At 42.5% G+C, this 25,327-nt stretch overlaps 2 protein-coding genes across 5 annotated transcripts in view; one reads left to right on the top strand and one right to left on the bottom strand.

Annotated features, from left to right (window-relative positions):
• The window catches only part of LOC135481875 (serine/threonine-protein kinase 31-like), a 37,054-nt gene extending 32,230 nt beyond the window's left edge, over window positions 1–4,824 (top strand). For 3 of the 4 annotated variants that reach the window (XM_064761629.1, XM_064761628.1, XM_064761627.1), the window contains 3 exons: window positions 723–791; window positions 1,149–1,300; window positions 2,213–4,824. In XM_064761629.1, the coding sequence (XP_064617699.1) occupies window positions 723–791; window positions 1,149–1,300; window positions 2,213–3,338 (1,347 nt within the window). In that variant the 3' untranslated portion in view covers window positions 3,339–4,824. The remainder of the gene's footprint in view (window positions 1–722; window positions 792–1,148; window positions 1,301–2,212) is intronic. The other variant, XM_064761630.1, reaches the window with a different exon arrangement.
• Window positions 4,825–6,819: 1,995 nt separating this feature from the next.
• LOC135461806 (polycystin-1-like protein 2) lies at window positions 6,820–23,848 on the bottom strand. The gene is made up of 21 exons (XM_064739047.1): window positions 23,692–23,848; window positions 23,238–23,390; window positions 22,811–22,935; window positions 20,786–20,947; window positions 20,405–20,569; window positions 20,110–20,247; window positions 19,550–19,646; window positions 18,900–19,147; window positions 18,285–18,527; window positions 17,069–17,453; window positions 16,033–16,211; window positions 14,858–15,097; window positions 14,243–14,413; window positions 13,929–14,089; window positions 12,349–13,075; window positions 11,932–12,049; window positions 11,577–11,812; window positions 9,194–9,368; window positions 7,711–8,943; window positions 7,101–7,285; window positions 6,820–6,861 (listed from the first exon to the last, which is right to left on the bottom strand). Exons 1-21 carry the CDS (start codon window positions 23,846–23,848, stop codon window positions 6,820–6,822), a joined length of 5,340 nt encoding a protein of 1,779 aa, XP_064595117.1.
• Between the last annotated feature and the right edge of the window lie 1,479 nt (window positions 23,849–25,327).

Raw genomic sequence — 25,327 nt, 5'->3', positions numbered from 1 at the left:
AGATTCATGTAGTTTAGTTTTTCTAGATTCTGGTACCTTGATATCTGTTATCTAGATTCCTGTGGTTTGATCTCTTTTCCCTAGATTCATGTAACTTGATCTCTGCTCCCTAGATTCATGTAGCTTGATCTCTGTTCCCTAGATTCATGTAGCTGATCTCTGTTCCCTAGATTCATGTAGCTTGATCTCTGCTCCCTAGATTCATGTAGCTTGATCTATTTTCCCTAGATTCATGTAGCTTGATCTCTGCTCCCTAGATTCATGTAGCTTGATCTCTGCTCCGTAGATTCTTGTAGCTTGATCTCTTTACCCTAGATTTATGTAGCTTGATCTCTTTTCCTTAGATTCCTGTAGCTTGATCTCTTTACCCTAGATTCCTGTAGCTTGATCTCTGTTCCCTAGATTCTTGTAGCTTGATCTCTGCTCCCTAGATTCATGTAGCTTGATCTCTTTTCCCTAGATTCCTGTAGCTTGATCTCTTTACCCTAGATTCTTGTAGCTTGATCTCTGCTCCCTAGATTCATGTAACTTGATCTCTTTTCCCTAGATTCCTGTAACTTGATCTCTTTACCCTAGATTCCTGTAGCTTGATCTCTTTACCCTAGATTCTTGTAGCTTGATCTCTGCTCCCAAGGTTCTTGTAGCTTGATCTCTGTTCCCTAGATTCATGTAGCTTGATCTGTTTACGCTAGATTCTTGTAGCTTGTTCTCTTTGTCCCTAGATTCATATGCCTCACGCTAAACTGAGCACAAATGAAGCCGGCATACCTGTCATCACAGACTTGCTTATTGTGAGTATCCAGGTTGTGAGTTTCTAGTAGACTGAATTTTGGTATCAGAAAGCAAAATACAGCAGTACATTGATTTCACTTTGTAAAATATATGCTAGTTTTTTTATATGAGTAAAATAGTTGGTCAACTTTGAAGTGAAGCTTCATCTGAAAGAAAGTGTTTTATCTGGTACTGTTTTCCTGGATGTGTTTCACCAATCTTAGCACTATACCAACAAGTACTGGATAATCTTTTAGTTTTAAAGGCCATTTACATTTTGACAAGACCTTCTTGATTAATTTGTATAAGAGGGTCAGTGAAAGGATTGTGATGTAAAACAGCATAGTTGGAACTGCAAGTATTCATATGTGTGGCAGAGTCAGGATGTGCGTCACGTCATCCACAACCTACTCTTGGGGCAGCCTTCCAGCCGTGTGATAGCCCGGGAGGTGTTGCATGCCGAATACTTCAGCAACACCATCCCTGACCTCCTTCATGTGGAGACACAGTCCCTTGGGGACAGATGCAGGTAAGATGGAGGGGGAGGGTACTCACACTGCTGACATGCCATCCATAATACCTGGCTTATCCCAACTTGGCTTGTGTAGTTATATCTGGATATGACAAATTGTTACTAAACTACAGGGGAAAATAAGTGGTCACCAATGCATTGGCTTTGACCTTTTGGTGGGGGGTGGGGGGGGGGGGAGGGTCATTGATAGATATTCTTTGAGTCACCACTTTGAAATGTCAAGCCTCAACAGTGAATTTTTCAAGAAAATCAAATGGAAATACAAACACTGAGTGAACCCAAAGAAGGACTTAAATTGTTACAAGAACACAGCCCAGTTTGTACTAGAGACCTCAATTTCAGCTGTCTTATGCTTTGATAGATTGCCCCCAAGCCAAATAATCTCTGCCATATTTCTCTGGTACTGGTAGTCCATAGTGACAGAAATGCTGAAATGACCTGTGCATTTGAATCATGAGAAGCTGGGATACGTTTTGCTAGCACAGAAATGACGGGTGCAAAAGTATATGTTTTATGTTTTTTGCTTGTAGTTTTCAACTTGTGTCTGAGCATAGCCTTGGGCAGAGAATGTGTAGGTTCTCCATGTGTCACTGTTAGTGTGGCCTCCGTGACGATAAGCTGTAGGGGACACATGTAGGACAGACTAACATTTGTTGAATACCACTTGTCATCTGACAGTAAGGTGTGGACATGTGTATACAACAGGTGTGAAAGTTTACCAGTGATATGCCCAAGGTCTGTGGATTACCTTGGGCACACTGGTTTCCTCCACCCGCACCACTAACTTCCATACTACTGAATGTGTGAAAAATTCGTCGAGTGGCATTGAACAACAATGGTAACAGGTGAAAATAATGCTGAAATACTGATTACTTTGCTTCCTACCAAGAATTTCTCTTTATGTTTCAGTGATATTGTTGAGAAGTCAGATGATTTTAGTGTGACCTCTAAGGTTGACCACATTAGAAAGGCCCCCGCCATAGAGGAGCAGACCGGTGATCTTCAGTCTGGTCATATTCTGCCCCTTGACTCTGATTCAGCCCTCCAGCCTGAGGACATCATACCGGAGCAAGATGTCTGCCCACCCCCAGGAGGGGCTGCAGAAGTAAAATCTGTGACATTAGAGACCTCAGCAGAGGCACTGCTTATCTCAGTTGCTCAAGAGACAGAAAAGACTATTGCGTCACCTTTACAAAGCCCTGAGGTTGTGTGTGAGCTACTGTCTGTGGTGGTGCAAGAGTGTAGCTGTGTGAACACGCCTTCGGAGTGTAGCTTTATGGACACGCCTTCAGAGTGTAGCTTTATGGACACGCCTTCGGAGTGTAGCTCTATGAACACGCCTTTGGAGTGTAGCTCTTTGAACACGCCTTCGGAGTGTAGCTTTATGGACACGCCTTTGGAGTGTAGCTCTATGAACACGCTTTTGGAGTGTAGCTCTATGAACACGCCTTCGGAGTGTGGCTCTATGAACACGCCTTTGGAGTGTAACTCTATGAACACGCCTTTGGAGTGTAACTCTATGAACACGTCTTCGGAGTTCAATACTATGAACAAGCCTCACACTCTACCAGCCATAGTAGACAAAACCATACCCACATCAACAGCCCAGCTCAACAAGAGCACCTCTGTGGAACCTTTGTCTACTGCAACTGGAGATCCCACTTCCGGGGTGCAAGACCCCATTAGCAATGTTTCAGTAGATTCCATAATGGCAACATCTGGGGCATTAGCCGAAAACCTCAGCCTGTTAACCTTTAATGGTCCTGGAAATCCAGCCTGCGTTCAGCTACCTGGGGTAGGAACGGACAATCTGCTACTGGAGCACCCTAATTCATCAGGCGACTTCACTGTGGATCAGAACACGATGGACACACTCACTTCTATGGCAACACAGTTACCTCCCCTGGACGGTTCTGGGGATGCCAAAGACTCCAGTGGTTTGTCGACCCCTGCCTTGGCCCTTGATAACACCACTTTGATGCAAAACCTGCTGAACATATCAACTCAGCACAACACCAAGAATCTCGGCTTTTAACCATTTTAAATTTGGTTTGTCACATGGTATGCTGCTCTATTTTTCATATATCATGTCAAAACTGCATTAGAATCAGCCGTATAGTGCTGATTTTATACAATAATTTTACAAAACATTTCTTTTTCATCATTCTCACAGAACTGGTTGGTAATTGCTGTATTAGTTTTTACAGCCTTTTTGTTTTAAAAAATTTTGCTTGTAGGAAATTGTTTTTCAGAAAAGGTACATGTATTGATGCAAGCTAAAATCTGTTCAGTGTATCTTTTGTACATTTGCATGCCTGAAGACATTAAAATGCTTTTACAGTGTGGTTTACTAGATAAATCTATCTAAGCTGGTTACATCACTGACGGAGTGTCAGGGCTTATCAGTAGTCCATGGGTAAAAGGTTTATAGTGATTCTAATGGAGCAAAGACAGGTTTTGTGACACTTCTGCAGGGCCTGTCTGAAGCATCACTCTTGTGTTAACCTTCCACAAAATTGTTGTCCGCTTACCATCCGCCTGTCTCTCACCTGATCTTCGTCATGTAAACTACCAGTCAAGTTCCTCAGGGTTGATGAGAATGCCGTTGGAATTAATTTTCGTCACTCTGCGTTATCCAGTATGGCCGCTGTCGGCCATCTTGGATTGCCTGGTTCTCACACTCGTCCATGGAAGCAAAATATCTAAAACAGTTTTCAACCAATCTACACAGTGGCTTGAGGTCAATAAGGAAATGTTGGGATTGATTTCTATTAAGATTTTTTAACATTAAGTCCAGTGCCTACTTTTCATGGAATAGTCCAATAATTGATTCAGATACATAGGCACATGATCATCCACTTTTAATCAGGCTGTTCTTTTAATCTTTGTTGTTGCGTGAACGGCATAGTATTTTTATTTATATTTTATTGGGTAATACATGTAATGTGAAAACGGTTATGCGTTAGTATTCCAGCGAATGGCATCAGTTTTAGTACGCAGAGGCGGGCTGGAAATCTTTTTTATCACATGTACCTTGCTTTTATCCTAATTCCATTGGACAGCACTGTCAGTTGAATTAGGGACGCAAAGAAGAAAGTTTTATGTAAATATGAGGTATTGTAGCTTTGGCTGTTGATGTTGTTTTCCTCATCTTGTTTGTTTTCTGTTAGCAATTCTGCATGTTGTTACTGTCATAGACATGTATATTGATTTTGATATACTGCCGTGTAAAGTCAGTAATGCGGAAGTAAGATCGGCAGGTGCTTGTTTTAATCATTAGTTGATTAGCCTTTTTTATTTTATTAACATTCGTTACTGTTACATTCGTTACATTCAAGTGCGAGATGCCATTTTAGTCATTTTATTTGTAACAAAACGTCTGCCGATTTGTTCAGTTTGGTTTTATAGTCCGGCACTCGTAGTGCGTTGAGCTAACATCCTTGAAGCCAGAAATTGATTTGTTTTACATTGTACAATGTCTGAATGACTTGCACATCAAAAGTTTAAAGCTTAAGGCTTATAATAAACTGGTCTTACAAAATGAACCAGAAGACGTTTGTGTTCAACGCGGTTGTTACTGAACCAAGTGTTAACGGGACATTTAAGGTGCGTGACCTCTCAGGGGCGTGGGTTTCTCCCGGCCTCTACATGCCAGGTGCCCTCCTACCATACGGCTGGCTTGTGTTATGTAAGTGAAATATTCTTGAATACGGAGTAAAACACGCATTAAATACATAAGCGAAAAGAGAGATAGGGGCACGACATGCTATATGTTGACAACAGATTCTAAGTTTCTGCAGTTGGCGACCTTCCTCAGTATTATTTATGTGTACTTTGTAAGCTTGGTCTGCAAATTCCCTCACTTTTCGTAGGTCTTTTATAGTTTTGATGGGTATATTTTGGATAGTGATTTGTCTCGCCTCATTTTTCAGGATGTAAAAACACTTGTGATTACTCCAAACGTTCATGGGGCTTCACGGGCTCAGATGTCTCAAGTGCTGGCTTGCTGCGATTGTTTATGAGTCACTTGACAAAAAAGTCGTGTGTTCGAATCCAGCTCTTGGTACGTCCGATTTAATGTAGGCCTCGACATGGTTATAGCGCTGCCCTAATGAAAAGCCAAGCAGAAGAAACCTGACCATACAACTGGACGAGTGAGTACTTGGCCCATCTCATAGATAAAGACACCCGAAACGACACCGGTCTGGGCCAGTGCTTGGCCGATTCCCAATGCTGAGCGCCAAGCTGAAGCCGCTTAGGTATCGCACCTGGGCCAGCCAGTACTTGGCTTATCCCCTTAATATGCTGAACCGCAACCTATCCTCTTATGCTGAACTCCAGGCTGGAGAAAGCGGACGTGACACCGAAGCCTAACAGTACTTGGCCTATCTTGTGGTGCGACACCCCACGCAGCCACGGTAATCCAACACCGGGACGACCAATATTTGGACTAGCACCAAGATTTCCCATGTTGAAGTCTGACACATGACCTGACGTGTTTGAACCCAAGAATGTATTGATGATTGGCAGCGTATAGCATAGCCACCTATCCCGAAGAAGAGATTCACCACACCTGGAAGTTGGGCACGTTATGCAATTAATCATGCCCGGATTACTTAGAGGATTGTCATTTTCTTTATTTCTGTTTTTTACTTAAACTCAAACTGGTTGAGGAGGGCCTCCGTGGCCGAGGCGGTGAATACGCCATGGCAGCGCAATGACCCAGAAGCCTACCGCCAATGTAGTCGCTGTGAGTTAAGTCAAGCTCAAAACGCTCTGAATTATATTCATACGTTATTGCTTTATAACCGTGACGAGAAAATTCGATGAAAGAAGTATGGTGCATATGTACATATGTACAATGTAGATTGGTGAACTGAGTGATCGTTAGGTCACGCTAGCGACATCTACCGAGTAGTATGACAAACATCTTTAGTTCGGCCAATACCGAGTTTGGAGATTGAGAAAGGCCAATGACATCAGAGTATTGGTGTGTGTGATGTTTATTGGGGATGATCTATAAAAATGGCAGCATGGATATATGTACGGTGAGTAATGAGTGTGTAACTGATGTGAGTTCGCACTCGGTAGAAGACCGCTGGTTAATCAGAGCGTCTGTAGCGATGACTGAGCAAACCTTGTGCTGAGAAAGGCTGTGTTGTTGACAAGGAGTGGTCTACGATCTCCATCGGCGAGGGTAAGATTTGTTTACCACCATGCAGTCTGTCGGGATAAATGAATGGTATCTTGACTGTCTGCTTGAGGTACCACGTCATTGTATGAGCTTTGGGCGATTTGAGCAAGACGATTGTCCGCGCGATTTTGGTGAGAATATCAGATTTTACTTCTGCATGAAGCGTTGCACAAGTTCTGGATAATTTTGGTGAGATGTCACTTCAGTCAGGAATGTCTGCCTGAGTTACCATAAGCCAATGTACAAAACCTTGGACAGTTAAGGTTGTCGCTTCTGGCCTAACTCTCTGGGCTACCATAAGTCACTGCATAAATGAGACTGTTCAGCTTTGCCTTGAGCCGTTCGGATCTTCGTGTTTCTTGCTCTAAAAAAAAAGAAACAATGTATATCGACCAATTTTTTTGTCTTTTGCCTTTCATACAAATATATATGCCGATCCTCTCCAATTAGTAATTTGCTCAGTTTGGAATAATCAGATGGTATATCGTAAAACGCAATGAAATGATATATCGAGAGGATTAAACCTCTTTGTGGGTTTCCTTTTTATACCTTCAAATGAATAATCGTTTGACGATACAAAGCACCGGCCCTTTTATACAATACCTTTCGTTTTGATTTCTGTTTAGATTCTAGCACCTTCTTCATGAATAAAACTTCGGCAGCAGTTTTAAGTATATCCCTTCTGGAGTCGCTTTCCAATTTTGTGTCTGGATTCTTAGTCTTTGGCGATGATGTTTCTTTTTCAGGTTCTTTTGCAAGTTCTTTTGCAGGTTCTTCTTTGCTCAAGTCTGTGGAGAGGAAAATGACATAAAATCTCCAGATTTATTCATTTTTCGCAAGAGTATCATGAACGACCTTGAAAACAAAGGGTCACGGTCTTGCATAAACACGGCATATGAATTAGTAAAATATAGCACCTGAGGCAAGGGTGTTTTCACCGTATATTTGTAGAAATATTATGAAAGCATGTTTTGAAAAAAAAACTGTACTTAATGTTAAAAGGAAGAAGGTTTACAGATCACTAATATTTGCTGTATTTTTATGATTTCGGGCGAATTTTTATTTAATCCAATTGTAGGCTACATGTATTTCCTGTGGGTCTCACCCGGCTGAAACAGTATCACTTGAGAATGAATGAATAAAAGGTTTACCAAAAAAAAGTACGAATACCAGGAAAATCAGTGAAACCAAATTCACTCCGAGCACTACCCACCCTGCACCACCTGCTTTAGGCGCTTAGGAAGAAACAAGCCTATGGCACCTTTGAACTTTTCTATCAAAAGGTCTAGCATGTCATGTTGTGTGTAGTCCACTTCTTCTTCAGCTCTCACGGCAGTGATACTCTCGTTCAAAATGGCCAGAAACATGGTCAACAGAATAAATACCTCAAAAAAGATGAATGAAGCAAAGTAGACCTGAGCGAAAAATGGCTCCATTAACCTCATCTCCGTGAAAGGTGATCGTCCAATCATGCACGTGATTAAAGTTGCCGTGGTTACCAACATATCGCGGTAATCTTCAATAACAGGCCCAAAGATCACAAAGGCTACAATGGCGAAAGGGGCGAAAAGCAAGAAAAACATTATACTGAAATAATACAAGTCCTTTCCTGCGTTCATCAACACTTGCATGAGATCAGAAGAGCGCTTGCTGTAACCAAGGATTCTGATCATGCGCACTGTGCATATAAAGCTGAGAAGCCCTACGAGGTTGACGAGGACTTCGTCCCAAATGGTGATGTTGTAAAAGCTGACATAACGCTTAGGGTTTTCCCGAAACTTAGCCATGGTCAGACGTGATATCACCTCACGAACCACATAAATTGCAATGGCGGCTAGGCAAGTCAGCAGGCAGAAGAACTCATTGATGTGCCAGAAATCGCTAAAGTACCTAAATCCTAATCTCCGAAGCTTCCACATGACCTTGATCGCTGCTATGAAAACGACAACAACAAATATCATTTCATTGAAGAAGATGTAAGCGCCTAGTGCTCCCGTGTGCTGGTATATCCGGATCGGCCTGATGATGTAGTATGTTAGTACACCTCCGGTTTCCGGAAACTCCGCCATGAGGTTAACATAACAAAACAGGTTGGTGTTGGCATTAAACACAGTGTACTCAATGATTACCGCGCGGGTTTGTCTGTCCACCCACAGCTCAGAGAACAGCTCCTCTAAGATCTTCTGTGACACATCCAAGTTGACGTCTAGCTCAGCAATGTAGCCCCCTCCACTGTAGGTGTTGTAGTAGCCAAACAACGGCATGCTTAAAGCATCCGTGTACGAAGTGAATTTCCAAGCATTTGATGTAAACTGATAAACGGATTCTTCTTCCGGGCAAGGCGGTTCTTTCCAACCTAAACAGAAGTCTTTGGCCTCCTGATGGTACAAATGGTATCTGTCATTACAGGGTGTTTCTCCCATTATCTTCTTAAAACACATTTCAACTGCAACAGAAATCAAGTGGGTGTTACAATTTATGGACATTTTGTAAGATTATTATTCATAAGTGTTGTTGACATTTGAATACAGGTAAGCCTGTGCTGCCTTATTTATAGTACACGTTAATACAATGGGATGGTTTCAGCGTAGAGCTAGTAATTTTGAGTGGCAACAGCGTCATTTCGTTACGAGGCATGACCTGAAAACTACATAAGCTGTTCACACAGGGTGTAGAAAACTTGTCGTTGTACTCACTGGATGGACTTCTAACCTGGCGCATTCTGGGTGGCCCCACCCTGTAATTCTGCCAGTCTCGGATATAATACCTCTCCCACCAACGACGCCTTGAGCCTTGGTAATAGTTTTCTTGAAATAAAGCTGGGAAGACTGTCTTATTCAGCCACTGGAAAAAGGTCTCTGTGGTGTGGACCTGGAAAGCGGTAACAAAAAGGTCAATTTCTTCTCAAGAGTCTTTAATTTATTCCTGACATTTGAGATTTTTACAGGAGGATAAACATCTTTATCTCGTATCTCAGAATATACTTATACCACGTTCATGCGACCAAAATTTAAACCGTTTAAATCGTAACCAGTTGTAAAAATGGGTACGTTCACACAACCATGTGGTCAAACCGGTTTTGAGCCACTTCAGGCATTTGTCCTTTCACACGGCCACGTTTGAGCCAATTTAGTAATTGCAACGTCAACCTGCGGATGGACGTGGGTTTCCCCCGAGCATTGCCCGGTTTCCTCCCACCATAATGCTGGCCGCCGTCGTAAAGCGAAATATTCTTGAATACGGCGTAAAACATCAATAAAATAAATAAAATCAAATAATTGCAACGTCATCCTGACATATCCGAGGCATTCAATCCAGTTACCGTTCACACGACGCAGATAAACTGGCCCAAGTCCTGAAAATGGCTTGAAGCCACGTCGCCACAGTGGAAAAAAATTAAACCGGATTAAATGCTCCCGCTTTGCGTTCACACGAGCGACGTCAAACTGGCTCCAAGTCACTTTCGGATTTAAACCAGCTTAACTTTGCCCGTCTGAACGGGGTTTTGGATGAGAACAAATCCATTACGCATTGAGTAGGATGACGATGATATGCCGTTTGTAGGTGGATGACTTGCCGAGATGAGAATGACATGTCTTTATTAGGAGTATGACTTACCTAGATGAAGATATGCCTGTTGAGGATGATGACTTACCCGGATGAGCAGGACATACCTTTATGAGGATGATCACTTACCTAGATGAGGACATGTCTGCTGAGGATGAAGACTTACCTGGATGAGGGCATACCTTCACGAGGATGATGACATACCTGGATGAGGACATACCTTTTTGAGAATGATGACTTACCTGGATGAGGGCATACCTTTACGAGGATGATGACGTACTTGGATGAGGACATACTAGTTGAGGTTGACTTATCTGGATGAGAATAATATACCTTTGAGAGGATAATGACATTCCTTAATGAGGGTATACCTGTTGAGGCTGATGATCTACCTCAATGAAGGCACACATTTATGAGGATGTTAACTTGCCTTGATGAGGATATACCTGTTGAGGATGATGACTTACCTGAATGAGTACATGCCTTTTTGAGAATGATGACTTACCTGGATGAGGACATACCGTTATGAGGATGATGACTTACCTAGATGAGGACAGGCCATTTTGAGAATGATGACTTACCTGGATGAGAAGGCATACATTTATGACGATGTTAACTTGTCTGGATGAGGACATACCATTATAAGGATGATGACTTACCTGGATGAGGACATATCTGTTAAGGATGATAACTTACCTGGATGAGGACATGCCTTTTTGAGGATGATGACTTACCTGGATGAAGAGGCATACATTTATGAGGACGTTGGTTTGCTTGGATGAGGACAAGCCTTTTTAAGGATGATGACTTACTTGGATGAGAAGGACATACCATTATGAGGGTGATGATTTACCTGGATGAGAATTTATTTATTTATTTATTTGATTGGTGTTTCACGCCGTACCCAAAAATATTTCACTTATACGACGGCGGCCAGCATTATGGTGGGAGGAAACCGGGCAGAGCCCGGGGAAAACCCACGACCATCCGCAGGTTGCTGCCAGACCTTCCCACTTAAGGCCGAAGACGAAGCCAACTTGAGCTGGACTTGAACTCAAAGAGACCGCATTGGTGAGAGGCTCATGGGTCACTACACTGCGCTAGCGCGCTAACCAACTGAGCCACGAAGCCCATACCCCCCCCCCCCCCCCCCCACCGCAGAATGAGAAGGCATACATTTATGAGGATGTTGACTTGCCTGGATGAGGACATACCATTATAAGGATGATGACTTACATGGATGAGGACATACCTTTGGGAGAATGATGACAGCGGGATGAAGACATGCCTTTTTGAGGATGATGACTTGACTTACCTGGATGAGGGCATACCTTAACGAGGATGATGACTTACCTGGATGAGGACATATCTGTTGGGAATGATGACTTACCTTTATGAGGACGATGACTAACATGGATGAGGACATACCTTTTCGAGGATGATGATTTACCTGTATGAAAAGGGCATACATTTATGAGGACGTTGATTTGCTTGGATGAGGACATGACTCGCCTGTGTCAAACCAATGGTCTGTTTAGGGGTCATCATGGTGTGTAGCATGTTTTGATGGAAGTTAAAGCCGCGGTTGTCCCGATTGCTGTACCCAATCGTGTACACTATAAACAGGAAAATGATGTAGAGTATGATTTCTCGCAAGACGCCGAAGGCTTTGGTTTCCTTGTGTCTAGCCGCCTGCGCGTTTTTCAGATCTTCTCCGCTCAAGGGCTCCATGGATTTCCGCTCTCCATCTGTAACCAAACCAACTCAAACTGTAATCAAAGCTGGCTACTAGATCGTGATTGTATATTATGTAGTAACAATTATTAGTGGACGAAATATTTGTCTGAAGGGTTAAATAGTAACCTACCTTCTGTAAGTCCCATAACCGGCTGGCTAGTTTTAATTTCCGCTTTGTCAAATCCTTCACTTGCACTTTCTTCCGGCTTCCGAATGAAAATAGCAAAGAGAGCAGCAACAACAAGCACCTGTGCAAACATAGATTGATCCCGATTAAGAACAACTCGTTTTCACAGAACACAATTTTCGTAGCGCATTTGTATACTAATAACAGCCAGCCGATTCAGGATCGATGTTTGACCTTTCTTCATCCATAAAACATGTCAGCTGTCGAAATCTTAAATATGGGATTAAAGCCAAACGGAATAAATAAATAAATAAACAATAACAAGTGAATTCTTTCATCATGGTTCCTCCCCAAATATTCAGAAAAAATCTTGACTGTGCACTGCTGATATTCAGTTTCAGATAACGCAGTTTCTCATACCTTTAGAGGGTCTATAACGAAGAGGCTTTCTATAAACGATAGTAGGAATGATGTGAGCCACTCCTCGGTTTTGGCTTTCCCCCATTGCTGGCTGTACAGGAACAGGAAGAAGGCGGATATGGTCACACAAAGGAATATAACCACCCAGGCTATATACACACAGAAATGGGGTAGTCGTCTTTCTTTCTCACTGTGGAAGCCACGTGTGACCAGGGCTCTCTGTAGCTTCTTTTGCTCTTCGGAAGTCCGGAATAAAAGTGGGATAGCGCAACAGCCACAACCGTGGTCCTGAGATGTATCTAGCTTATGCCAATGAGCCTTGGACTTCTTGAACATCCAGACGATGAGGATGTTGACGGGCGTGACGATGAGGAGGCAGATAACGGAGATGTACAGCTGCTGGAGAGAAAAGCGGAAGATGCCCATGTTGACAACCGTGGGGTTGACGACGTTCTCCCCTGTATGGTAAAACATGGCATTGCTTAACATGGCTAGGAAAAGCAGACTGAGGCAGCAGGAGAGGCGCTGGAGACGGGTGAACTGGCTCCGCTGGGGCCGCAGGATCACTGAGAACCACAGATGGTTGTCCGTGAAATTCTTTCGCGTGTTGTTGTAGAACAGCCCCTTGAACGTCACCAGGTCTTGTTTAGCAGTGACCGGAAGTAGTCGCTCTATCATTCCATCGTCCTTCTCTACTGCAAGCCAACGGCCACAGTTAAAAATATATCTGAAATAACATATTCACCATACTGATTTATCAAGATTTCTTCCCGAGTGCAGTCTAATAAAAAAGTTATGTCTGAAAGTACAAGATCTATTGGTCTTTTCACAACCCACAGTTTACACTCAATACTTCAGATCTGGTTTTACCATTTATATGTATGTATACTAAATGGATAATTCCGACAGTGCTTCACTCTCAAACCTAATGGGCATGGAGCATCCATTTAAAGCTGAGAGCATGGTCTCATTAATATAACAATGTGGCACTCTTTAGTATCATACTTACAACCAGAAAATTCTGTTCAGCAATGTTTGTTGTACTTTAGAGAAGTCATTGTGCCTTATTGTGTTTTACCGTAGATCTGAAATCTGCTTCATTCTTCTTAGCTTAGATATCAGAAATGGAGATGTGTGCTTTTCCATTCACTCTGGCTTTCAGAGTGTACTAACTTTATACCACTTAGTTATTCGTGAATATCAAAGGCCACAAGTCACAATTAACACAAATGTACCTGGTGCTGCAACAGCAAGTCAACAAAAATATTCGAAAATGGCAGTTTGAGAAGTTTGGATGCTGTTCGAGTGGATATGTTTGGTCATATTTTGTGCCAACTACGACATTATGGTATTTATTATTCCGGCATAATGAGGTGATACGAATCCTTATTATTTTTAGATCACGGAACACCCCTTTTTATAGAGCGCATATCTTTACACTTTGCGCACAGCGCGGGCGACAGGATCGAGTTTCAAGTTAGTGAACGTAACGATTCAGACCGGTTAATACGGACGTTTAGCTAGGAACATGTGATGGGTTGGTTTTGTCTTACATTACAGCAAGAGAGTTTAAACCTAACCGTCTGTCAGTTTGGATATCCTCGATGACGACTTTATGCAAAAACCAGGAGGCCATACTTCCCTGCCCGGAGTTATCGTGCCAGATCCTCATATACTGGAGATTTCCCAATGATCTGGGGACGGCCAACAGGAAGTGCATGACACTGCGGCTGGAGATTTCCTGTTATGGCACAAGGATAGGGAAAGAAATAAGACCTACAGGAGCAAAGTGCTGATGTAAAGACATGTCATGAAAATCATTCGATATCACAGGTTGAGCATTTGTTGTCTGTTAACAAAATTGTGCACAAGGTTGTATTGGTTGGAAAGTTACCTTCCGTATACCATCATTGAGAAGTCGTAAGCCGGTGTCGGAGTCGTCGCCCACGACGGCAAAGCCTACGCGTGACCTGGTACCAGCACCAAGACGCATGCCGGTGTACACTGTTATGATGTAGAGATAACGGTCCTTCGAGTGGTTGTCCGCCAGAGACGTAATTCCCCACTGAAAACACAGCGAACGTATACATAATTTAATCTTTATAGTGTTACTGACCTTCTTTTTATATTGAAAAAAGCAAGGTTAAGATGCCCGTCTTCACAAAACGTACAAGTTTTGTGCATTATACCTGGGGAAGCAGATTCCAATAGGAAACAGTTTGACAACGCATTTAAACACTTATCAGCCAAATAAATTAGTTTTGTCCACAGTAGTTTTCGTAAAGAAACAAATTCAAAACAACTGTAGATGCCCTCACCAAAGCACTCGAAAAAATATCAGGTGTGGATTTCCCTCCATACTACAGCGATATTAGCTATTTGTTATCTTATTTAAACAATTCCTCTAGAAATCAGGTTGTGTTTAAATACTGAGAGGGCATTCACAGGCACCAACTGCATTACTACACGGTCATGAAAAATCGTCATGAACATATGACAATGAACACACCTTCAGCACATCGCCCTGATCTTTTCGTCGAGCCCAAAAGGCCAGTATGACATACAAGCTGAGCAGTGTCAGAACGCAGGCGAATACAGATGCGTTGTTGCGAAGGTCAATCTTGGCAAATATGGTGGAGAAGTCTATAGTGTTCACTGGGACGACGAAATTCTGAGCCGCATTCAGCATCGACAACACAGGATGATCGCACGAACACACTGTTTCTTCTAAGCTGGACTTCTCGCTAAACTGGACAAGACGAAAAAATAACATTACAATAAGGCGATATTTCGTTACTTGTTATTCTTATGAAAAAAATCAACCCTTCGAGGCCTAATGCTTAGATCGTTCGCCTCAAAGTCGGGGGGGGTGGGGGTGGGATGCTCCGTGGCTCTGTTGGATAGGGCGCTAGCGCAGCGTAATGACCCACAAGCCTCATACTAATGCGGTCGCTTTGAGTTCAAGTCCAGCTCATACTAGCTTCCTCTCCGGCCTTACGTGGGGAGGTCTTGCAGCAACTCGCGGATGGTCGTGGGTTTCTGCCGGGTTGAGCCCAGTTTCCTTCCACCATAGTGCTGGCGTCCGTCGTATAAGTGAAATATTTTTGAGTACGGCGTAAAACACCAATCAAATAAATAAATAAATCAAAGTCGGGAGACCTCTGGTCAATCCCGGGTTGAGTCATATCAAAGACTTTAAAAAATGGTACGTTCTCCTGCACCGATTGTCGTGTAGCACTTAGAGGTTAGAGCAGGACTGGTTGGTTCGGTGTCGGTATAATGTGACAGGGCGGGGGGGGGGGGGGGGTTCATGTCTGGTGTCTTCGGTATGATACTTCCCTGGCGGCAGCACTTTGGTTGCATGGACTCGCCCTGACACAAGAAGACACATTACATGTACACATACCTAATGACTCCTCTTCGTCATATGACGGAAGAACTGTTACGTACGACGTAAAGCCCCAAGTATACATACATATATCAGAAATGTAACACTTCTGAAGGTCTGTTTTTCGTTACTTGTTATTGTACATGTACATTTTAATAACCTTGGATGTAACTCTTGGAAAGATAATCTGGACATTGAAAGAGAGAAGTTTTTGAGAGAACGAGATGTTAATGCTTGTGTGAGTGTAAATTTCTGTATCGTTCACTGTAAATAGGATGACATCCTCTCCAGCCTACCTCACATAGCTCGCTGTCCCACTCATCTGCACCCTCCTCCCATGCGCTACACTCCAACGTCACAACACCTACGTCGAAATTTGCCTCCATAATTTTACTGAAATTCGCGCTATCCATAGACATGGGTTCATACACTTCCAGGCTTTCGGGCATATTCGGCCTCCTCGCGTGCTTAAGATCTGTGAAATAGTAAGATCTGTGAAATAGTAAGATCTGTGAAATAGTAAGATCTGTGAAATAGTAAGATCTGTGAAATAGTAAGATCTGTGAAATAGTAAGATCTGTGAAATAAATGAACTGTCGATAAATCGGTTATAAAATGATATCCTAATAGTTGTGACCTTTGATAAAATGAGCAATTGAATTATCGCTGCACCTGAAGTGAAAATTATAAATAATGTTAAACTCATTAAGTGAACTACGGCTATATACAAGGTGTTAAAGTTGTGGGTTGTATTAAACTCATTAAGTGAACTACGGCTATAAACAAGATGTTAATGTTGTGGGTTGTATTAAACTCATTAAGTGAACTACGGCTATATACAAGGTGTTAAAGTTGTGGCTATTGTTAAACTCATTAAGTGAACTACGGCTATATACAAGGTATTAAAGTTGTGGGTTGTATTAAACTCATTAAGTGAACTACGGCTATATACAAGGTATTAAAGTTGTGGGTTGTATTAAACTCATTAAGTGAACTACGGCTATATACAAGGTATTAAAGTTGTGGGTTGTATTAAACTCATTAAGTGAACTACGGCTATATACAAGGTGTTAATGTTGTGGCTAATGTTAAACTGATTAAGTGAACTACGGCTATATACAAGGAGTTAAATCTGTGGCTATTGTTAAACAAGGAGTTGGAGTTATAGGTAATGCTAAACTAAGTAACAAGTGTGGTAGTACAAATTATAGTTCCTTTCCAACTTAAGGGTAAAACAGCGAATGGAAATACCTAAAGGTCTCGGTTTAAGTCCTACATATATAGTCCCTGGGAGCGGTAGAGTGTTCCCTGGGCACACAGCTCTGAAAGTACCGTTTCCCGGTCCCACAGGTTCTGACTCCGTCCTGTAATCATATGTCTTAGCCGTTGGGAAGTTCCCGGAACGGAAGAAGGCCTCGTACCCTGTGTTGGCTATAGAAGGCCTCAAGTATATGATGGCGCTGTAACGGATGGAGGACAGTTCGAGTCGATGGTAGAGCAGCTTGTCTCTATCCAGGGGAATGTATTCAGGTACTGTGGTCCTGAAGGTGACTTGTTCTGGGACGGGAACAGCGAGCTCATGCTTCAAGCTAATGTTAGGAACCGCTCGGTCATCGTCGGGAAGCTCCTCAAAAACAAAGCCCATCTGGACAGCAGCGACATTGTTACCTTCCTTTCTATCCCCCATGAGAAACTGATTTTTGGTGTACACGCTGGTCTGTAGAACAATTTATGATATGTTTTTCTGTTATATTATAAAATGCATCTAATCAAGAAATAATATAAAAAGAGTTGTTAAGGAAGAAGGATGAAAATAGACCCAAACTGCAAAAGACATTTTCTTTCTGACATTCTTGGCAAACATAAATCAAAAGTTAATAAGCGGTTCACACGAGGCCGTAGGGTGCGCCATGTTACAGCCATCGGAAACACAATGTCGCGCCTCTCGTAGCAACACACAAATGGTTGAATAGCTAAACAGGGCTCGGGTGACGTAAGCGGAAACAGCAGTAATAAGAGGCCTTGACTGGTTAAAAGTGATAACATGGCTGCGCTTTCTATTTTCTCAGTGTGCGTCAATTTGTTTACTATGAACTGCGATACACAACATCACAAAAATAGGAATGCATTCTTTTTAAATTTCACGTGGAATAATTTATCGTTGCATATATACATGTGATATGGTATTTTATTTTCTTTTACAGAACTAAACAGCATGAATGTAAAATGATCATCGCTGAAGAAGGGAAGCGTAAAGTCTGTAAGTGAGAAACTGTGTACAAACGTGAGAAACTGTACAAACGTGAGTGAGAAACTGTACAAACGTGAGTGAGAAATTGCAGAAACTTGAGTGAGAAATTGCAGAAACTTGAGGGAGAATCATGAGTATGGGACGGTGGGCACACATGAGTAGGAAACTGTGGACAAACATGAGTAGGAAACTGTGGACAGACACGAAAGGAAACATTGAACTAAGATGAGTGGCAAATGTAGGAAACTGCTGACACGCATGTGTGGGAGACAATGTAAAAGAAGTAAAAAAATTCACCTTCAAAATCACTTCAACCGATTCGCCCACAGATGAAGAGTCGAGTGAGGGGTGGGTGTACAGGCGGATGTCTCCTGTCTGGTGAGTACGATTCAGGAATCTATACAAAGTGTCTCGGGCGACACTTGCAGAGATGTCATCGTTCTGTAACATCACGGGTTGCTGACCCAGCACGAGAAACGTGGACGCAGCATGTAACACACGGTCAACGGAGTGTGTCAACTGCTTGGTCACAGCTCTAGCCTACAAGAGCCATGGGAAAGAGAACGATCGTTGACAAAAATCTCCTATCAAGAGGACTAGCCAGAGGCTTGTGCTGGTAAGAATTGCTATGTTATTACTATGACATAACGTGCATGTTTTATCCTAAGATGTGCACGTTGTTTAAAGCCACACTCAAGAATATTTCACCTATACAATGGCGGTCAGTGCAACGGTCGTAAATTTATCTGCAATGGACGAAAATTGGAAGAGAATATTGCTGTGTGACCCGCTGCCAGCACGGAACACGATTTGAACATTGATATCACTCATTCACCTAGACCATACCTTGAATCCTTCAAACGTCTTTCCGACTTCAATTGTGACTTCATCCTATATAGAAACAACTCTTACCACACTGTGTCTTTTGTTATATTCGTATCTCCGTTGTGCAGATTTGCGGACATACAGAAATGCCCTTTCTTCGTCACGAAGATCACTTCCCTCCAGACGGAGCTTTGTGTCTGAGTCCTTCTCTTTGTCCGTGTAGCTTCGGCTTTTTTCGATCTCTCTCAGAGCTTCGCTAACGGAAATGATGTCGCTGGGTATGTTTTCCCCCGGACTTGCGGCTTTCATAACACCCGCCACTGAGTTCAGCATTGCTGTTTGAATCCAACAATATAATAAAAGACTTTTAGGGTAGAGAATAAAACCAGACCAGCGACGACAGTGTGATAATCTGTGAAATGTGACCTCTTGTGAATTTACCTAAGCTAGAGGTTTATTCTAAATGTTCATGTAAATGCTTTATAAATACTAGCATATAACACACCCTTAGCACTATGTCTTAAGGAAATTACGTCGTGTTTATCTTCAAACTTCTGAAGATATCAAGATATCAGAAGATATCTTCTGATATCTTGATAAATAACCACACTTTTGACATCAGACTAAACCTTGAAGCCTTTGACACAGAACCATCATGGGATCATGGGATTCAGATTGACCTATTGCCTATCTGTATGTGTGTTTGCAGGATGCCTGCCCTCCATGCTCTGACTCACCGTCCAGAACTGTGCCCACGTGAGTATCGCTCATATCCTCATGGACAACGTTTTCCAGTGAATTTCCCAGCTTTTTCAGAGTTTCCCCAGCTTTATTCTGGAAAAACACCCCATAGAGCAGAATAATAGATTACTAATTGAATTTGAAGGATTTAAGACTATCAGAGCCGTTCAAGGACAAGACATTATATACACGGTGATGTCTGTACAATGGTTAAGAGTTGAAGGAGTAATTGACATTTATTGTCTAAGAATCGGCTGTTATGGATCTCCCACCTTTTGGAGGCATGTACAAAAATGATCTCCATGATTCAGCGTTTTTTCAACGTCCTCTTGTAACCCCTCCAAAAGCGAGGGATTTTTTGGTATTACAAGCAAGTGATGGAAATTAATGGAATAGAAATAAAACGTAGTTTATCATACTCATATCACCAAGATAATGCACAGCAGACCGGAGTTTGAGGACGAGGCGCCGCAGCTCTCTCGAGTTCTTGGTGATTTGAGCATGACAAACTACGTTCTATTTCTTAATTATCTCGGATACAATCATGCCAACTTACCAAAGCGTCGTCTGGAATTCGGGAAGGGTTTTTCATGACGACTGACAAACTGCCTGTCACGTGATGCACAATTTCTGTTGACGTCACATTAATAGTGTCCAAGGTCGAGGAAAGCGAGTCGGCAAATCTCCATGTTGCCTACGAATGTATACATAGATATCACATGGCTAACTTGATCAAATTGTTTGGAAATAATATAGTTTATTTGTACCCTTGAAATTTATTTGTTTCCCGGGCAAACGAGCAAAGATTTATTTTGAGTTCTCCTTTTTTGCATGGTTTAGCGGAAACTTACAGATTGTAATGAGGCTTTCATGTGGGTGTCTGTTGGAGACTCTAGATCGGCCCATAAAGTTCCCCATGCCTTGGCACTTTCGTTTCCTTTTGGGAGATCAGCAGGTTTGGAACTTAACCATGGGTCTGGGTCATTTGTCAATGTCGAGTTCTCTCCAGGAAGATCCTTAAAAACAACCAGTTCGTAGAACAATACGTGGGGAGCTTCTCCGTCTGTATTACATTAAAGGTTTATTATTCCTCAGATGACAGAAATTATTCCTTGAATGGCAAAATGGCAAGTATCTAGAAAGACCTTCGGCAAAGACCTGAAGTAAAGTAAGATACAAGTGAGTTTGTGCCAGCAGTATTGTGTTGTGAAGGTCAAACGTTTGTCACCCACCAGGACGTTCAAAACGGACGCAGAAGCCTGGGTCACCCTCGCCACAGTGGCTATATCCCCGGTGATAACAGCCCGCTCTAGTCGATTGTCCAACTTTCCAATGACCGTGTCCACGTCCGTCTTATTGGTAATGGCCGAGTAACGCTTTAGTGGTGGCAGCACCTTTGAAAAAGTTTAGTTTAAACATACTTTTCTTTTTGCCCATGATTGGTGCTTTTACGCCTTTGTCAAAAGCGAAAAAGAAAAAAATGGCTATAGGTCGAATGAAACCTCCGCCCGTGTCACGGTACCAAATGTGCTTCCTGACTTAGGCCGCAAAAGAACCAAACTGAGTTAGATTCAAGACGTCACTAACCAAAATCTTTTCTTCAAAAGCGAGACCCGTTTTTTAGATACTCTAGCGTTTATAATGTTTCATCACAAATCGCAGTCTGTTGGATTCAGGGTGATTCAGTGTGGGATTTTGGGTGGAATTCAGCCTGAGATTAAGTGTGGGATTCATTGTGGGATTTAATGTGGGATTTAGTGTGGGATTTAGAGTGGGATTTAGTGTGGGATTAAGTGTGGGATTCATTGTGGGATTTAGTGTGGGATTCATTGTGGGATTTAGTGTGGGATTTAGAGTGGGATTTAGTGTGGGATTTAGAGTGGGATTTAGTGTGGGATTCATTGTGGGATTTAGTGTGGGATTCATTGCGGGATTCATTGTGGGGTTTAATGTGGGATTTAGTGTGGGATTTAGTGTGGGATTAAGTGTGGGATTCATTGTGGGATTTAGTGTGGGATTTAGTGTGGGATTTAGTGTGGGATTCGGCATGGGATTTAGAGTGGGATTAAGTGTGGGATTCAGTGTGGGATTTAGTGTGGGATTCATTGTGGGATTTAATGTGGGATTTAGTGTGGGATTTAGAGTGGGATTTAGTGTAGGATTTAGTGTGGGATTCATTGTGGGATTTAGTGTGGGATTTAGTGTGGGATTTAGTGTGGGATTTAGAGTGGGATTTAGTGTGGGATTTAGAGTGGGATTTAGTGTGGGATTCATTGTGGGATTTAATGTGGGATTCATTGTGGGATTCATTGTGGGATTCATTGTGGGGTTTAATGTGGGATTTAGTGTGGGATTTAGTGTGGGATTAAGTGTGGGATTCATTGTGGGATTTAGTGTGGGATTTAGTGTGGGATTTAGTGTGGGATTCGGCCTGGGATTTAGTGTGGGATTAAGTGTGGGATTCAGTGTGGGATTTAGTGTGGGATTCATTGTGGGATTTAATGTGGGATTTAGTGTGGGATTTAGTGTGGGATTCGGCATGGGATTTAGAGTGGGATTAAGTGTGGGATTCAGTGTGGGATTTAGTGTGGGATTCATTGTGGGATTTAATGTGGGATTTAGTGTGGGATTCAATGTGGGATTTAGAGTGGGATTTAGTGTGAGATTCATTGTGGGATTCATTGCGGGAATCATTGTGGGGTTTAGTGTGGGATTCATTGTGGGATTTAGTGTGGGATTTACTGTGGGATTCAGCGTGGGATTCATTTAGGGATTCAGTGTGAAGTTTAGTGTGGGATTCATTGTGGGATTTAGTGTGGGATTTAGTGTGGGATTCGGTGTGGGATTTAGAGTGGGATTAAGTGTGGGATTCAGTGTGGGATTTAGTGTGGGATTTAGTGTAGGATTTAGTGTGGAATTTAGTGTGGGATTTAGAGTGGGATTTAGTGTAGGATTTAGTGTGGGATTTAGAGTGGGATTTAGTGTGGGATTTAGTGTGGGATTTAGAGTAGGATTCATTGTGGGAATTGGTGTGGGATTCAGTGTGGGATTCAGTGTGGGATTTGGTGTGGGATTCATTTAGGGATTCAGTATATAGAACCTCAGCTAGTCCAAACAGAAAACTGTACAGTGTTACGTGTGTTCAGACTTTCGGAGCAAAAGGAACAAAATAGTTTATATGAAGAACGATATCGATGTGCTGTGCGTAAAACTGGTCAAATATCAAACGAAAACAAACAAAAAAGGAATGTACCAACCCGCGCGGTAATGTTGAATTGTGCCATCCCATTATTTGCGTCGTAAATGTTGGCTAGGATGGTCACGTGGTAGCCGTCCTCTTCTCGTCCAGGTGTCAGCTCCACAGGGGGCGCCCTCCGGCTCTCTTCACAAATGCAGATAAAACACATTACGCTTAAAAGATTTTAAAATATCCAGTATTTTGGATATACAGTGTGTAATAAAGCTATAAGCTATCAAACTTGAAAGCTTTCAAAACTATTCAGAGAATAAAGATGCTGTTAAGTTCTACTTTTTTTTTTCAAGTTGCACGATGTTTTTCATCAGTTCAAAATGCTATTATTCATGCGATTCCATGTAACTTTTAATGTTTAAGCGATGAACAATGCAGTTACATGCATCTTCCAATTTTTGTTACGATTCACTAATGTTTCCGGATATGCTTACCCCCGGCATACAGCAGACTAGACTTGGTGTCCACCAGGAGAAGGAACTCGTACCACAGATGATCGCCCATGTCCTGGTCTGATCGGCTAGTGTTTGTTCCCTCGTCCAGCCAGTGGTGGCACTCCAAATGAAAACTGTCAAGCGCTGCATAACCTGTAGGATACATTTAGTCAGCTCGTATCTTACAACCGATTCATGCATGAATGAATGATACACACTAAAACTGTCCGTGGAAAAATATGTTAACCATAAAGGAGTGTTAATAAATCTCGGCCCAGGCGCCGAAACAGACATGTTTACATCAATCGTCAACCATAATGGATGGTAAAGGTCAGTAATCACGAGACCAATTTACAACACAAGTTCAACATAAACCATTCAAGAACAAAGACAGTGTATAAAGTAATACAAAAATGTATCTTGTTTGGAAATACTTTTCCAGACCATCACTAACCTGTATCAGGAGTGATTCCACAGGTCCCGTTGTATGGCGGGTAATTGACCACAAAGTTGAGGGTGACCAATCCTGGACTGCGGCCTGCCAGATTGGCAATCTGTAGCTCTAGCGAATAAACGTTACCCGGGAGAAGACTGTTTGGGCGGATCGCCATCGTGGAAATCTCGGTACCTGAATATCATGTGAAAACAACACCACTTAATGATCGTATAAATAATTCTTTTGACAGCACACAAAATTATTTGGATAGCACACGAAAACATTTGCATAGAAAGCATTTAGACAGCATAGGAAAGCATGTGGACAGCACAGGAAAGCATTTGGATAGCACAGGAAAGCATGTGGACAGCACAGGAAAGCATTTGGATAGCGCAGGAAAGCAGGTGGATAGCACAGGAAAGCATTTGGACAGAACAGGAAAGCAGGTGGATAGCACAGGAAAACATTTGGATAGCAAAAGAAAGAATTTAGACAACACGCAAAACGTGACATAGACAATTACCTGTACTGGTAAGCTGAGGAAATTCCGGAACTGGCAAGAAGCCCTCATCTGTCTGCTTGTAAAGTAACCAGTTGTAGGTCGCTTCAATCAGCTCGTCTGGACGACAGTCTAAACACTCAGTCTCCAGGCTAAAAGAAAATTCTGCGTTGACCTTCTTGAAACAATTTACTTTACATCTGTAAAATTACAAAACATTTGATTGTTAAAATCAGTTATCATACCAGTATTAAAAAAAAATGATTAAGAAATTGGCATAGCAAAGCTGAATTCTTTATCTTTTATCTACGTACTTGAAATTTGTAAGAAAAAATTATTGCAAGTGAAGAAAACCAACCTTTTCTTACTTTTAACGATGTATAGGTAAGCAGTCTTCCCCTTTAGCATACGTTATTAGCAGTGTGTACCTGATGTCCACCTGGGGCGGGATATCGTTGACAACGTGGATTATTTGGGTATACTGGGCGCTCCTCCGGAATTTGCTAACATTCACGGTAAAGACATGCCAGTGATCGACGGCGAGACAGCCAGGGGTGAGGACAACCACACCCTGGGGCTGCACAGTGACGTCCAGGCAGGTCGAGCATAACCCGAGAGTAGACCCTGAAGATCCATTAAGTATCCTATGCGCGTCCAGTCTATTGTTCAGAATAGTGTAAGTCCATTGAAATGAGAGCGGCGGTTCCCCTGACAATGGCTCCGTGTCTGGGTCTCTTGAAAACGTGAGCGCATCTAGTATGGTAGGCCGGTATGCACTCGTGGTCTTTAAGGTTCCACCTTTTATACGGGCCACGAGAGGACTTTCATCATATATCACTATGACGGAGTCGGAGCTGTAGCTGGTGGGCACTGCCCGAAAGTTGGTGTAAAATGTTACTCTGTACGTGCCTGGTTTCATGGAGCGCCTGCGGAACACGAGGACGGTGCTGTTTGGTTGTGCTACGTCCAGCGGTATGTCCGAACCGTTAATCAGCGCGTCAAGTGACCAGTAGAACTCGGCCGTCATATTGGTACACTGAATGTCAGGGTTAGCAGTCAGCGTTAGTTGTTGAGAAACCAGTTTCATCACAGGACTCTCCACAGTGGAGAATGGACGGACAAAACCGTAGCATTTGGTAAATACATTCACGTACA

This window comes from Liolophura sinensis, chromosome 1 (assembly GCF_032854445.1).
Source record: "Liolophura sinensis isolate JHLJ2023 chromosome 1, CUHK_Ljap_v2, whole genome shotgun sequence".
Lineage (NCBI taxonomy): Eukaryota > Metazoa > Mollusca > Polyplacophora > Chitonida > Chitonidae > Liolophura > Liolophura sinensis.
The sequence above is the reverse complement of the archived record's forward strand: the minus strand, read 5'-3'. Positions and strand labels throughout refer to the sequence as shown.